Genomic DNA, 17,095 nt, shown 5'->3' with positions numbered 1-17,095 from the left:
ACTAACAAGAAGGGGAAGCAGGAAGCAGAAATGGTCACAGGTTTGTTCAAACCATGGGAGAGACACACAGGGATGCTAAAAGAAGTGAACTGGCAGACTCTGGAAGGTAGACACGAACTACCCTGCAAAAGCCTACTTGGAAAGTTTCTAGAACTAAGCTTAAGTGATGAGTCACAGAATTTACTACAACCCCCTACATGTTGCTCCCTTAAGGATCAAGCCTGCATAGAGGCGTTTAAATCATCTGAATGGAAAGTGATAAAGCCCTAATAACTGGTATGATGGGAGGTACTCTCCGCCCTGAACTCCATGGTGGTTTGGAGAGTATGAATGTAAATGTAGAAAGCAGTAACCATCACACTCAAATTGTCATTCTGATGAAGGATGCATGCAAAAACAGCCAAAATATAGGTAGTTTTAACACATTTGACACTGTCATACACCCATAATTTTATTCAAATGGACCAAGCTACAGATGATTTTATTTACTGTTAGGATTCTGTACAATTGAATATGGACTGAATCAAAACGCCTGCAAACTTTTAGCGATAATAAAATAAAAACAAGTAGTTGGTGTGTAGTATGGTTTATGACACAAGTTCTTTTCAAACGATTATTCTGTACACCCTGAGTGTTAGAAGTGAGTGTGTGTGTGTGTGTGTGTGTGTAAAAAAAAAAAAAAAGTAAGTTTCATAGATAAAGCTCTTACATTTTGTTTTATTGTTCATACGTGCATTTCTCTCAAAGGTTTATATTCCAACAAACAAGCATGCTAGGGGCTAAGACCAATAAGACATTTTAAACAAACATGAGTGTGTGTGCCCTTACTGTGTGCAGTGATGCAGTGCTAAAGCTATGTTTTATCTTGTAAGTTATCTGATGCAAATGGTGTGTAAAGTAAAGAATATTATAGAACAGGGACTAACCGACTGAGGCAGCTTTCATTCAGCAAGGCCACAGCTGACCACCTGTCCTATCCTCATATAAACATATGTATATATCCTATGTATATTTCCAGTCATTTATTTTTCATTGTACTGTGATGATCACTGCTATATCATTGTGAGACAATCCCTGTATGAACAAATAAATAAATCAAATGCTATCTGCATAGAACATAATTGACAAGGAATGGAAAATAGCACTGCAGACTCCAGAATGAAATGGTATGAACGATTACATAGATAAATAGTATTATTATGTGATGGTGAAATGTACTTATAAATCTTGGTGACTTCAACAACATGTCTTAGGCTCACACTGGACTCAATCATAAAAAGAGTGGAGGAGGTGATTAAAATAAATAAATAAATAAATACTGCGCCTGGCAGAGGGGCAAGATTGTGAGATGTAATGAATGAAAAGAAGTTGGGAATCTCTCTGGGTTTAACAACTCTCATCAAATTTTATGGTGCTGTAGAATTTAAAAAAAGTTACATGAGAAATTGAAGTTAAAACACACACACACACACACACACAAGAATATGTCACTTTCTGTACTGCCTTTGAAGCACTTCCTAGTTTACCTTCTGGGGGGGTGGCATGATGTAGATCTACCATCGCTTTTCCTGTAAGTGTAAATTTATATTTAAGTTCATTTTGAAAATCCTAAATTAAAGTCAGTTACATAATTGCACTATCATCCTCTTTCTAATCAAAATGTGCGATTTCATTTTGTAGCCTCCAAAACATTAGTAACTGTGCCAATAATAAGAGGATAGCAATTGCTCGACGCAACTTATTTCGACAAGTTCTTTTTTTTTTCTAGTGGAGAGTGTCATGTCATATGCTATGGCGTGTCGGTAGTTATCGCATGCCGCAAGGGTAGAATAACAGTAACATGAGATGGTAGTGTTCATAATACGCTAATTTGAGGTTATTTGCAGTTTATGTTTATAATCCCCCGCACATTTGCCTCAACTTGTGGAATTTAACATTCTGAAACTTCCCGTATGTGAAACGTGTGTACATGCTTTCAAATTCTTTTTATAGTCACGTACATCTGTTGTAACACTGCGTCAGGTAATATTTACTATGTGCTGGAAGACTCGCTGCCCGTCAAAAGTTCAATGATAAGTTTACTAGCACCAAACACTTTACACCATAAGTTGATTTGACACTTGACACAGTGGTGTACATTCGCAAACGTTGGCAATCTTGATTGTGTGCAAACTGCACAACGCAATATTTGTGCTTACAGAGAAGCACAAGTATCGTGATTTCGGTGAACTTTGAGATTTGTGACTTTTTGTGTATGGTACAAAAACAATCGAGAAGTGGGTGTTATTAGCTTACTGCCTGAATACAACTGAAAGCCGCGTGATCGCCGTCCCCATCACAGATCTGGAATGGATGATTTAGGTAAATACTAGTGTTCATGTTTAGGTGAATTTATTTAAAACTAGTGCTTATGTAGGGAAGTATTGGTATAAATTAAACAGCTAGGTTGTTCCCATAACCTAAAGGTGGCGAAGCAAACAAACAATATATTACCAACTGTGGAAACAGAAATTCGCTGCTCGGAAGTTCTGTCATTTCCGCGTGTTTCTGAGTTAACAGCCGTGGTTTTGGAACCAACTGATGTGACAGGTGGACAAACAGATCTCGCATGCGGAACAAACTGAGCCACATCAAATTTCGTAACCAACCTTTTCTTTGCGTTACAATTATGCAAGAATCTGACGATTGTGCGTAAAGTTGATATATCAAGATTGTTCATATTGCCATCAATAAATAATTTTGAAAATCGACCTCATGTCATCTCTTGACACCTCCCTCTTGTTTTTTACATGTGTAGATGTTTGTTACTAACGAATTTCAACGCCGTGGAAATTGCTAACAATAAAAAATTCTCATTAATGAGATTTATCACACTACACCATTGATCCGAATTTACTACATTGTTCAAATTTTAATATTATAAAGTGCAATTTGTAGCTTCTCAGCTATTTGGCAAGTTTGGCAGTCTGTGAAAAAAATACGCACACACACAGATTCGATGCATCTAGTTTGTGTAAACCGTCATTCAATTACATAATCTGCTTTGCGCTTTCTATACCTTTCATTTCTCAACGCCCGTCTCTACTTTGATTCTGTGCCAAGTGTTTGTGTGGCTCATATTTTTGTTAACCGTTATGTATAATCTGATTTCTGTTTCACCTTTCTGTATGATACTGTAGTTACCTTTACTTCATCTTACTTATCTGTTGTTCATTTACATATTTGTTTCTGAGTATTCTGTTTTGTATATTGTTTCTAATGTGATTCTTAGTGGTAATTATTTGTTTATTTACAATCCTGTATCGACATGGCTTTTGTTTCATTATTTTCCAACACCATTCATTAGGTTGTAGAACATAGTTTGTTATCGTAAAACCCCAAAATCCAAGACTTCAGCTTGTATTGTCATATTATATTCACTACCTTTCACCATGAATCGTAAAGTTTGAGGATGTGCGTGGATGTGTATATCAATGGTAAGGTTTCAAAGTGAAAGATAAATATTGATTAATTCTGATAGTATTGCTACAGTGTTCTGGTTATAGTTATCTGGAAGTTCTGTAGGTCATAATTGCTTTATTTCTTGCTGTGTTGTGGAAGAAGTTAATTTTGAATTTATGGTACACTTTCCCACTGAAAAAAACTAGGCAACATGCTGGCCATTTACATGATGTCTTAAGTTGCTGTAGTTTATTCCCTCTGTTCCCTCCACCCTCCTTCCCCACACTGCCAATCCCCCCACATGCTTACAGTGATTTATAGTTGAATAATAATAGAAATTCCTGGAAGGAGCAATACATAAAATAAGGGAAAGGCAACAACTCACTTGTAGATGGATTATAAAATGAGCATCAAAAAAGTAAAACAAGGGTAAGTTAATGTAGTACAAGCACGTTTGGTGATGTTGAAGAAATCAGGTTCGAAAATGAGACACTAAAAGTTGTAGAAGAGTTTTGCTATTTGGGCAGAAAAGTAACTGATGGTGGCCCAAGTTGAGAGGACATAAAACACTGACTGGCTACAGCAATCAAAACATTTCCAAAAAAAGGGGAAATTTGTTAACACTGAATACAAATGTAAGTATTAGTATGTCTTTTCTGAAGATAATTTTGTGGAGACTGTGCTTGTACAAAAGTGAAGCATGGATGATAGAGTACAGAAACACACAATAGAGAACAGCACACACTACTCTCTCTCTGTTATTACACATTAAGAAACATGCTACTGCTGTTTTCATACTGGTTGGTCCTTGACAACAAAGTTCTTAAGGAAATAAATGTATTGTGAAGAAAAGTCTGCAAGAGACTGTAGAGGGACAGCACATATAATCCTTATTACACACTTCTGCACATCAGACACTTTTTCCTTAATGATAAGTGACCTCAGAATAAGTCGCAGCTCCTTTCAAGGCTTTGATATGCAGTGATAATGGCTGATGGTGTAGAGTGGAATGTTATAGTAGAGGTGATGGAAGAAAATATCATTGTTACTAGGTCAATCCCGCGTCCGGGCATCCTGATTTAGGTTTTCCGTGATTTCCCTAAATCGCTTCAGGCAAATGCCGGGATGGTTCCTTTCAAAGGGCATGGCCGACTTCCATCCCCGTCCTTCCCTAATCCGATGACCTCGCTGTCTGGTCTCCATCCCCAAAAACAACATTGTTACTAGGATCTAAGAAATATGCAGGAGGACAGAAAACTGTCCAAACATAGCCAGGGAAAGCAGCCAGCCAATGTCTTCTTTTAGCACATTTGTGCTGTAAGTTTATTTCTTCCCAGTTTGATTCAGTATTTTATTGTGAGTTATTAGATCAACTCATGCTCTTTTTGTGTGATCTCTTTGTCATCCATGTTTCACTTTTGTACAAGCACAGACTCCACAAAACGTCTTCAGAAAAGACATACCAATACTTAAATTTATATTCAGTGTTAGCACATTTCCCCCTTTTTATGGAAATGTTTTGTTTGCTGTAGCCAGTCAGTGTTTTACGTTCTCTCAACTTGGGTCACCATCAGTTACTTTGCTGCCCAAATAGCAAAATTCTTCTACAACTTTAAGCGTCTAATTTTGGAACCTAATTTCCTCAGTGTCACGAAACATGCTTTTACTACATTAACTTACCCTTGTTTTACTTTTTTTGGTGCTCATTTTATAACCTCTTTATCACACAATCCACTTAATTCAAGTGATCTTTGAAATCCTTGGCTGTCTCTGTCAAACCTCAAAGTTTTTATTTATTCTCCCTGAACTTTAATTCCCTTTCCAGAGTTTGTCATGCCTTCCTTTATTGATTTTTCATTTTGCAGATTTAGTAACACCCAAGACAGACTACCACACCATCCCACTCCCTTCTCAACCACTGTCTGACTGGTAATAAATGGACTGTGATTAATGTACAAGTTGTTGATAACCATGTGCTCCATTTACTTTATCCCTCAAGCCTTTCAAATTTCACAGAGTGTATGCCAGTCATCATTCTCTAAAGCTCTGTTTATATCTGTAAATACTATAAATGGATAGTTTCTCTAATTCATTGCAGACCAATGCTAACACACTTTGTTTAAAGAGATTTTAGTGAGTTTCTATCCTCTTCAAAACTGAGCTAGCGTTTAATCTCCAGTGATGTCATTGTCAGTGGGATTTTAAACATTATCAAAAACATTTGTTACTATCTCTCATAAGTTATGTAGTAAGGTGCTGGAGTTCATAACATTTATTTTGAGGAACATTGTTATCCCTTTATTGCCCGTCATTTTTTGGAATCAGTTGGCCTTTTTTATAGGACACAATATCAAAGTTCTGGAGATTCAGTTACTCTCAGATGGCCAATTTTTAAAAATGCTGCGTAGGATCTGCACTCTGTCACTTACAGTGTTTTTCATTCACTCTGATGGGAAGGTAGAAAGAGAATTTGTAACAAACTGTTTTTATGATACAAATATATTTCCAACAAATGCAGCACACGTTGCTTAAAGAGAGCATTGTGGTCTTCCAACTTCATCAAACCTAACACATTGAGTAACATGATGATCACTGAAACCCTCATGACACAAGCTTATTGGTACATTAATTCATCAATCCCGAAGCTATCCTTTTTTCTCCCTGAAGGCAGACGAAATCCATTTCTTTGCAGCATTGCACTTGTTACTAATTCTGTATATTCATAATGTCAGTATGTAACCTACAATGTTACTAAATGTAGACAACTCTCTCTCCCTCCCTCCCTCCCTCCCCCCCTCCCAACCTGTGTGTGTGTGTGTGGAGGGGGGAGAGACAAGATACACCCTACTGACGAAGAACTCCATGTACACTGTTTTGAAAAGTGCAAACAGCTACATGTAAGATGATCCTGTTATCACACACTCCCGTGAATTAGAGAATACTTTCAGCACAATGTGTATGTTGTCATCAGCCATGGTGGTTTGAGTGGGACGTAATGCTTCTTCTTCACCTGTGAGTCAGAGGTACCTGATTTTCTTGCAAAAAATGCTGGCATACCACTTATATCAGTGAAGAAATGTGGTTTGTACATGATGGCACACCGGCGTATTTTGAAATTCCCACACGAGACCAGTCAATGTAAAGTTCCGGAAGAGGTAGGTTGGTAGAGGTGTCAAAATCTCTGTCTTCCCTAAAATGTACTCATTGGAGTACATCAACACCTATACTTTGCTAGTGATTGTGTTGTGCATAGTTGTTGTTTTTATTCAGTCCTAAGACTGGTTTGATACAGCTCTCCATGCTACTCTATCCTGTGCGGAGCCTCTTCATCTCCAAATTACCACTACAACTTACATCACTCTGAACCTGCTTTCTGTATTCATCTCTTGGTCTTCCTCTACGATTTTTACCCCCCCCCCCCCCCCACACACACACACACACACACACACACACACACACACACACACACACACACACACACTCTTACTTTTCCCTCCCATCCTAAACTGATGATCCCTCGATGTCACAGAATGTGTCCTATCAATTGATCCTTTCATTTGGTCAGATTGTGCCACTAATTTCGTGTGTCACCAATTATGTGGAGTATCTCCTCATAAGTTACGTGATCGACCCATCTAATCTTCAACATTCTTCTATAGCACCACATTTTGAAAGCTTCTATTCTCTTTTTATCTAAGCTATTTACCGTTCATGTTTCCACTTCCTAACACTTAAATCTGTATTCGATGGTAACAAATTTCTCTTCTTCAGAAATGCTTTTCTTGCCATTCCCTGTCCACATCTTATATCCTGTCTACTTGTACTTCCCATTATGTCACGTATTACGTTTTCTTCCATTCCATTCACATGCAGAGCGCGAGAAGAAAGAACGGTTTAAAGGCCGTGCACAGAGTTAATAGAATTTTGTCTTGACTGTAAAACATCCTAAACTATTCACTAAATAATGATTCTTGAAACTGTAAGTAGGCGTTTGCAGGGTAGTTTGCATCCATCTTCAATTGTTACCAGTTCAGATTTTTCAACGTTTCCATGAGGTTCTTCCGTGAGTCAAACAAACCAATGACCATTCGAGGAACCGTTATTTGTGTACGTTCAGATTCCACGTTTATCCTTTTTGGTACGGACCCACACAATAAATTCAGCAATACCATAGCTTGAGCCGTACGAATGGTACGTAAGCAATCACATTTGGAAACCGCATTTTCATAGTATTCTACCAGTGATCCAAAGTCTGCCACCACCTACACCCACGATTGAGCCTATGTGATAATTCCGTTTCATACCCACATAAATTGTTACCTCTGAGCATTTGTATGAGTTCACTTATTCCAGGTGCAACTTGTTGATACTGTGTTCTTTAGATGCTATGTTTTTGCGTTTTGTTGAAGCGTACAGTGTTACATTTCTGAACATTTGAAGCAGGTTGGCAATATCTGCACGACTTTGACCTTAAATCACGACTTGTGTGGGTATTTGTGCAACTTTTCTCAGATAGCACTTATAGATAACTGCACCATCTATGAAACTTCTGAGGTTACTGTTAACATTGTCTGTCACATCACAACATAAACAGCACATCTACATGGATACTCTGCAAATCCAAGGCAGAGGGTTCATCGAACGACCTTCACAATTCTCTATTATTCCAATCTCGTATAGCGCGCGAAAAGAACGAACACCTGTATCTTTCCGTGCGAGCTCTGAATTCCCTAGGTTCACGTGGTGATCGTTTCTCCCCATGTAGGTCGGTGTCAACAAAATATTTTCACATTCGGAGAAGAAAGTTGATGATTGAAATTTCGTGAGAAGATTCCGTCGCAACGAAAAACGCCTTTCTTTTAATGATGCCCAGTCCAAATCCTGTATCATTTCAGTGACACACTCTCCCATATTTCGCGATAATACTTTTTCAATGAACTCCGTTAGTCCTATCAGGTAAGGATCCCATACCACGCAGCAGTATTCTAAGAGGGCGGGCAAGTATAGTGTAGGCAGTCTCCTTGGTAGAACTGTCACATTTTCTAAGTGTCCTGCCAAAAAAACGCAAACTTTGGTTAGCCTCCCCCCACAACATTTCCTATGTGTTCCTTCCAATTTTTGCTGTTCGTAATTGTAATTCCTAGGTATTTAGTTGAATTTATGGCCTTTATATTTAACTGATTTATCGTGTAACCGAAGTTTAACGAATTCCTTTTCGCATTCATGTGGATGACCTCACTCGCACTTTTCGTTTGTTGCGGACAACTGCAAAATTCAGGTATCTTTTCTAAATCGTTTTGCAATCTGTTTTGATCTTCTGATGACTTTATTAGTCGATAAACGACAGCGTCATCTGCAAACAACCTAAGACGGCTACTCAGATTTTCTTCCAAATCGTTTGTATAGACAAGGAACAACAAAGGGCCTGAAAACTACCTTGGGGAACGCTAGGATCACTTCTATTTTACTCAATGACTTTCCATCAGTTACTACGAACTGTGACCTCTCTGACAGGAAATCACAAATCCAGTCACATAACTGAGACGATATTGCATAAGCACCTGTGAGTCAGAGGTACCTGATTTTCTTGCAAAAAATGCTGGCATACCACTTATATCAGTGAAGAAATGTGGTTTGTACATGATGGCACACCGGCGTATTTTGAAATTCCCACACGAGACCAGTCAATGTAAAGTTCCGGAAGAGGTAGGTTGGTAGAGGTGTCAAAATCTCTGTCTTCCCTAAAATGTACTCATTGGAGTACATCAACACCTATACTTTGCTAGTGATTGTGTTGTGCATAGTTGTTGTTTTTATTCAGTCCTAAGACTGGTTTGATACAGCTCTCCATGCTACTCTATCCTGTGCGGAGCCTCTTCATCTCCAAATTACCACTACAACTTACATCACTCTGAACCTGCTTTCTGTATTCATCTCTTGGTCTTCCTCTACGATTTTTACCCCCCCCCCCCCCCCCCCCCCCCCCCACACACACACACACACACACACACACACTCTTACTTTTCCCTCCCATCCTAAACTGATGATCCCTTGATGTCACAGAATGTGTCCTATCAATTGATCCTTTCATTTGGTCAGATTGTGCCACTAATTTCGTGTGTCACCAATTATGTGGAGTATCTCCTCATAAGTTACGTGATCGACCCATCTAATCTTCAACATTCTTCTATAGCACCACATTTTGAAAGCTTCTATTCTCTTTTTATCTAAGCTATTTACCGTTCATGTTTCCACTTCCTAACACTTAAATCTGTATTCGATGGTAACAAATTTCTCTTCTTCAGAAATGCTTTTCTTGCCATTCCCTGTCCACATCTTATATCCTGTCTACTTGTACTTCCCATTATGTCACGTATTACGTTTTCTTCCATTCCATTCACATGCAGAGCGCGAGAAGAAAGAACGGTTTAAAGGCCGTGCACAGAGTTAATAGAATTTTGTCTTGACTGTAAAACATCCTAAACTATTCACTAAATAATGATTCTTGAAACTGTAAGTAGGCGTTTGCAGGGTAGTTTGCATCCATCTTCAATTGTTACCAGTTCAGATTTTTCAACGTTTCCATGAGGTTCTTCCGTGAGTCAAACAAACCAATGACCATTCGAGGAACCGTTATTTGTGTACGTTCAGATTCCACGTTTATCCTTTTTGGTACGGACCCACACAATAAATTCAGCAATACCATAGCTTGAGCCGTACGAATGGTACGTAAGCAATCACATTTGGAAACCGCATTTTCATAGTATTCTACCAGTGATCCAAAGTCTGCCACCACCTACACCCACGATTGAGCCTATGTGATAATTCCGTTTCATACCCACATAAATTGTTACCTCTGAGCATTTGTATGAGTTCACTTATTCCAGGTGCAACTTGTTGATACTGTGTTCTTTAGATGCTATGTTTTTGCGTTTTGTTGAAGCGTACAGTGTTACATTTCTGAACATTTGAAGCAGGTTGGCAATATCTGCACGACTTTGACCTTAAATCACGACTTGTGTGGGTATTTGTGCAACTTTTCTCAGATAGCACTTATAGATAACTGCACCATCTATGAAACTTCTGAGGTTACTGTTAACATTGTCTGTCACATCACAACATAAACAGCACATCTACATGGATACTCTGCAAATCCAAGGCAGAGGGTTCATCGAACGACCTTCACAATTCTCTATTATTCCAATCTCGTATAGCGCGCGAAAAGAACGAACACCTGTATCTTTCCGTGCGAGCTCTGAATTCCCTAGGTTCACGTGGTGATCGTTTCTCCCCATGTAGGTCGGTGTCAACAAAATATTTTCACATTCGGAGAAGAAAGTTGATGATTGAAATTTCGTGAGAAGATTCCGTCGCAACGAAAAACGCCTTTCTTTTAATGATGCCCAGTCCAAATCCTGTATCATTTCAGTGACACACTCTCCCATATTTCGCGATAATACTTTTTCAATGAACTCCGTTAGTCCTATCAGGTAAGGATCCCATACCACGCAGCAGTATTCTAAGAGGGCGGGCAAGTATAGTGTAGGCAGTCTCCTTGGTAGAACTGTCACATTTTCTAAGTGTCCTGCCAAAAAAACGCAAACTTTGGTTAGCCTCCCCCCACAACATTTCCTATGTGTTCCTTCCAATTTTTGCTGTTCGTAATTGTAATTCCTAGGTATTTAGTTGAATTTATGGCCTTTATATTTAACTGATTTATCGTGTAACCGAAGTTTAACGAATTCCTTTTCGCATTCATGTGGATGACCTCACTCGCACTTTTCGTTTGTTGCGGACAACTGCAAAATTCAGGTATCTTTTCTAAATCGTTTTGCAATCTGTTTTGATCTTCTGATGACTTTATTAGTCGATAAACGACAGCGTCATCTGCAAACAACCTAAGACGGCTACTCAGATTTTCTTCCAAATCGTTTGTATAGACAAGGAACAACAAAGGGCCTGAAAACTACCTTGGGGAACGCTAGGATCACTTCTATTTTACTCAATGACTTTCCATCAGTTACTACGAACTGTGACCTCTCTGACAGGAAATCACAAATCCAGTCACATAACTGAGACGATATTGCATAAGCACGCAATTTCACTACAAGCCGCTTGTGTGGTACAATGTCAAAAGACTGCTGGAAATCCAGTAATACGGAATCGATCTGGAATCACTTGTCAATAGCACTCAACACTTCATCCGAATAAAGAGCTAGTTGTGCTTCACAAGAACAATGTTTTCCAAACCCATGTTGGCTGTGTGCCAATATACTGTTTTCTTCGAGGTAATTCATAATGTTCGAACACAATATATGTTCCAAAATCCTGCGGTGTATCGACGTTAACGATATGGGCCTGTAATTAAGTGGATTACTCCTACTACCTGTGCAACTTTCCAGTCTGGGTACAGATCTTTCGTCGAGCGAACTGTTGTATATGATTGTTAAGTATGGAACTAATGCTTCAGCATACTCTGAAAGGAACCTAATTGGTATACAGTCTGGATCAGAAGACTTGGTGTCATTAAGTTGCTTCACTACTCCGAGGATATTTATTTCTACTTTACTCATTTTGGCAGCTGTTCTTGATTCGAATTCTGGAATATTTACTTCGTCTTCCTTTGTGAAGGCATTTCGGAAGGCTGTGTTTAGTAACTCTGCTTTGGCAGCACTGTCTTCGATAGTATCTCCATTGCTCTCGAGCAGAGAAGGCATTGATTGTTTCTTGCTGCTAACATTCTTCACATAGACCAGAATCTCCTGCCAGGTTTCGAGACAAAGTTTCGTTGTGGAAACTGTTAGAACCATGTGGCATTGAAGTCTGCGCTAAATTTCGAGCTTCTGTAAAAGATCACCAATCTTGGAGATTTTGTGTCTGTTTAAATGTGGCATGTTTCTTTCGTTGTTTCTGCAACAGTGTTCTGACCCGTTTGATCTGACCCGTAATTGTCCCAATACTCATCCCTGGGGTACACCAGAAGTTCTTTCTGCATCTGTTAATGACTGTCCATGCAATCAACAAATTGCTAATCAACCACAGACATCGTTTGATACCCCATATGATTGTACTTTTGTTAATAAGTGTTAGTTTGGTACCGAGGAGTCTTGTTTGCGGTACCCCTACAAGGTAGAGGAAAACTTGATTGCACTGGCTATGACTGTGGTAAACGTGATTCAGAATGTACAAGGTAATTTTCATCGATTATAACGGAATTTACTGCGCAGGTACAATTTGTGCGACAATTGTGGTTGCTGTGGTATTGATCAGTTTCTGTATTTTAAACATGTGATAAGTGTAAATGTTGGCACAGGAGTTAAAACCATAAGTCGATTTTGGCCTCCTTGTAAAATGGGAACAGACCATTTCTGAGCATTTATTCACACGCTGAGACTCTTCTACAAATACAGTTAGTGTGTGAGAAATTTCGAAACACAGTGTACACTGTACAACTGAGAAAAAATTACTCACGTGTTTTATATGTCAAGTGTAATGTTGTCCATTCAGGAGGTATTCTATTGCCATTTCTTTACAGTCAGTACCGCCATTAGACTGTTTTGTATTTGCAGTATTATATTTACACGATCATTATTTCGGCTTCAAAGTGCCGTTATCAAGAGTTTTAATGTTATACAGTGCCTATGATGGCATACTGTCGCATTTAAAATACATTATTAGACACATTGTCTACGGGTCAATATTTCTGGTAAAAGCCTACTGATTTGTTTTATCACTGAGTATACTATCTTGACTGACTGAAGACGGTTCGCCGGGTGCAAATCTTTCGATTTGACGCCACTTCGGCGACTTGCGCCTCGATGGGGATGACATCATGATGATGATGATTAGGGCAACACAACACCCAGTCCCTGAGCGGAGAAAATCTCCGACCCACCCAGGAATCGAACCCGGGCCCTTAGGATTGACATTCTGTCGCGCTGACCACCCAGCTACCGGGGGCTATCATCACAAACTGCCACTTGTTAGGGCTTGTCGTTATGACGTAGAACCTGTAACAACTGTAACTCATACGGCTTAATAACCACCAGACATCTCAACACACGCCAAATTGTTGTTGTAGGCGGTTGTAACTTCCGACTGGCATGGCGAGTTGCTTTTGTAGGACTACGTTGGAAAGCGGTTTGAACTCTTTTCGAAATATTCGTTGGAAACATGAGGACGGCCAAGACTCTTTTCTTTAAGCACTACGACTGTGTTTTACAAATTGTCGGCACCATCTGCGAACGTTCCATCCATTAGGAGGATCAGTTTGGTACCTCAGCCTGAAACATATTTGCACTGTAATCACAATTACACTTCGCAAACTCGAGAACACAAAATGATTTCTACTACGGAGTAGCCATTTTGAAACATGTGACGGCTACCGAGCAAACAAGACAACCGTCGTCTAGCGGTACTGAATATAAACTAGGCAGTGAATTCGTTCCTCCAATAACTGAGCTGTGGCGCAGCAATCGATAGATCTGACAGAATGACATTTTATGATACGTATATTCTCTTTGAAATGACCTGTATTTATATGTACAGCTATATATCAAATCGCGGTCCGGACATTCAGATTTAGAATTTCCTGTTTTCCCTCAGTCGGTCAAGGAAAATGCCGGGATTGACAACTGTAAAGGACGTGACCATTTTTCTACCCTTTGCTTGTGCTCATAGAATAGAAATTACCTACTCTGTGCTTGTGCTGTGTGTCTAATCTCGCCATCGACCTTAATCTTCCTATAGATTCTCGCATACAGTCGAAATGCTTAAGACCATTGTTATTTGTAGGTACACAACGGAAAGAACCAGAGGTTGTACAGATTTTCAGGGAGAGCATAAGGGAACAATTGACAGGAATGGGGGAAAGAAATACAGTAGAAGAAGAATGGGTAGCTTTGAGGAATGAAATAGTGAAGGCAGCAGAGGATCAAGTAGGTAAAAAGACGAGGGCTAGTAGAAATCCTTGGGTAACAATAGAGATACTGAATTTAATTGATGAAAGGAGAAAATACAAAAATGCAGCAAGTGAAGCAGGCAAAAAGGAATACAAACGTCTCAAAAATGAGATCGACAGGAAGTGCAAAATGGGTAAGCAGGGATGGCTAGAGGACAAATGTAAGGATGTATAGGGTTATCTCACTAGGGGTGAGATAGATACCGCCTACAGGAAAATTAAAGAGACCTTTGGAGAAAAGAGAACCACTTGCGTGAATATCAAGAGCTCAGATGGAAACCCAGTTCTAAGCAAAGAAGGGAAAGCAGAAAGGTGGAAGGAGTATATAGAGGGTCTATACAGGGGCGATGTTCTTGAGGACAATATTATGGAAATGGAAGAGGATGTAGATGAAGATGAAATGGGAGATAAGATACTGTGTGAAGAGTTTGACAGAGCACTGAAAGATCTAAGTCGAAACAAGGCCCCGGGAGTAGACAACATTCCATTAGAACTACTGACAGCCTTGGGAGAGCCAATCCTGACAAACCTCTACCATCTGGTGGACAAGACGTATGAGACAGGCGAAATTCTCTCAGACTTCAAGAATAATATAATAATTCCAATCCCAAAGAAAGCAGGTGTTGGCAGATGTGAAAATTACCGAACTATCGGTTTAATAAGTCACAGCTGCAAAATACTAACGCGAATTCTTTACAGATGAATGGAAAAACTGGTAGAAGCCGACTTTGGGGAAGATCAGTTTGGATTCCGTAGAAATGTTGGAACACGTGAGGCAATACTGACCCTAAGATTTATCTTAGAAGAAAGATTAAGGAAAGGCAAACCTACGTTTCTAGCATTTGTAGACTTAGAGAAAGCTTTGACAATGTTGACTGGAATACTCTCTTTCAAATTCTGAAGGTGGCAGGGGTAAAATACAGTGAGCGTTAGGCTATTTACAATTTGTACAGAAAGCAGATGGCAGTTACAGGAGTCGAGGAACATGAAAGGGAAGCAGTGCTTGGGAAGGGAGTGAGACAGGGTTGTAGCCTGTCCCCGATGCTATTCAATCTGTATATAGAGCAAGCAGTAAAGGAAGCAAAAGAAAAGTTCGGAGTAGGTATTAAAATCCATGGTGAAGAAATAAAAACTTTAAGGTTCGCCGATGACATTGTAATTCTGTCAGAGACAGCAAAGGACTTGGAAGAGAAGTTGAACGGAATGGAGAGTGTCTTGAAAGGTGGGTATAAGATGAACATCAACAAAAGCAAAACGAGGATAATGGAATGTAGTCGAATTAAGTCGGGCGATGCTGAGGGAATTATATTAGAAAATGAGATACTTAAAGTAGTAAAGGAGTTTTGCTATTTGGGGAGCAATATAACTGATGATGGTCGAAGTAGAGAGAATATAAAATGTAGACCGGCAATGGCAAGAAAAGCGTTTCTGAAGAAGAGAAACTTGTTAACATTGACTATTGATTTAAGTGTCAGGGAGTCGTTTCTGAAAGTATTTGTATGGAGTGTAGCCATGTATGGAAGTGAAACACTGACGATAAATAGTTTAGACAAGAAGAGAATAGAAGCTTTCGAAATTTGGTGCTACAGAAGAATGCTGAAGATTAGATGGGCAGATCACATAACTAATGAGGAGGTATTGAATAGAATTGGGGAGAAGAGGAGTTTGTGGCACAACTTGACAAGAAGAAGCGACCGGTTGGTAGGACATGTTCTGAGGCATCAAGGGATCACAAATTTAGCATTGGATGGCAGCGTGGAGGGTAAAAATCGTAGAGGAAGACCAAGAGATGAATACATTTAGCAGATTCAGAAGGATGTAGGCTGCAGTAGGTACTGGGAGATGAAGAAGGTTGCACAGGATAGAGTAGCATGGAAAGTTGCATCAAACCAGTCTCAGGACTGAAGACTACTACAACAACAACACAACGGATATGACTGTGGGCAGAAGAAACATTCAGTATTTTATTGCTTAGGTGGCAAGCATTTCTTCTATCTGATGGGCACTAGCATTAACAAAAAACAGCATCAAACGGGGCCCAAAAGTATTGATGGTATCTATGAACAGGGTTCTACTTCTTAAGTAAATCACTATAGTCCTTTATATCCCAAATTGTTTACAGTAACAGCAGAAGATCTCCGAAAAGCTTGAAGTACACAGTGATTAAATATGTTTTTAAGTAAAAATGTTTTTATTACCGGTAGCTGTTAAATATATTTAGTAAGATATGATAAATCACGCTGGGATTTGATAAATACTGGAAAGAGGAATGGGAGATTTTCCTTTACTATCACTGGAAGCTTTCACAACAGACACAAATGGTCGATACTTAAAAGAAAACAAAATGCACTCGTTTGTGAGGCCCTGGGTTTATCTGCATTAACTGTGAGCAGAATACCCCTTAGTGTTACACATTCCGTAGTCTATGGCTTGTTAACGAATTATTATGCTTAACCTTTTTCATGGTTAGTACTCTCACCTTTCATACCTGACTCACATTCATGGACGTCCGCAAAGGAGCAGCAATAACGTGGAGCACTTGCCTCCTTCTCATGGAATCTGGGATACGGAGCTTTTATTCATTACAGAATTCTCATACACAATGGTTGCCCATCATTTCTCTGGGATATAATAAGTTTTTTTGTGTCACCTATAAAATTGTGTATGTCTTGTCGCATAACACGTCTCGAAACT

The 17,095-nt window shown here is 39.3% G+C and overlaps 1 protein-coding gene and 1 long non-coding RNA gene across 3 annotated transcripts in view; one reads left to right on the top strand and one right to left on the bottom strand.

Moving 5' to 3' along the window:
* Window positions 1-2,230, bottom strand: part of LOC126485841 (uncharacterized) — a 95,825-nt gene extending 93,595 nt beyond the window's left edge. For both annotated transcript variants that reach the window (XR_007588083.1, XR_007588082.1), the window contains exon 1: window positions 2,001-2,230. This is a non-coding gene — a long non-coding RNA (uncharacterized LOC126485841). The remainder of the gene's footprint in view (window positions 1-2,000) is intronic.
* LOC126485748 (leupaxin) overlaps window positions 2,208-17,095 on the top strand; it is a 506,478-nt gene continuing 491,590 nt past the window's right edge. Inside the window, exon 1 of the mRNA XM_050108901.1 lies at window positions 2,208-2,361. Within this exon, the coding sequence (XP_049964858.1) occupies window positions 2,349-2,361 (13 nt within the window). The 5' untranslated portion in view covers window positions 2,208-2,348. The remainder of the gene's footprint in view (window positions 2,362-17,095) is intronic.

Source organism: Schistocerca serialis, chromosome 1 (assembly GCF_023864345.2).
Source record: "Schistocerca serialis cubense isolate TAMUIC-IGC-003099 chromosome 1, iqSchSeri2.2, whole genome shotgun sequence".
NCBI lineage: Eukaryota > Metazoa > Arthropoda > Insecta > Orthoptera > Acrididae > Schistocerca > Schistocerca serialis.
This window is presented reverse-complemented; position numbering and strand designations above follow the sequence as displayed.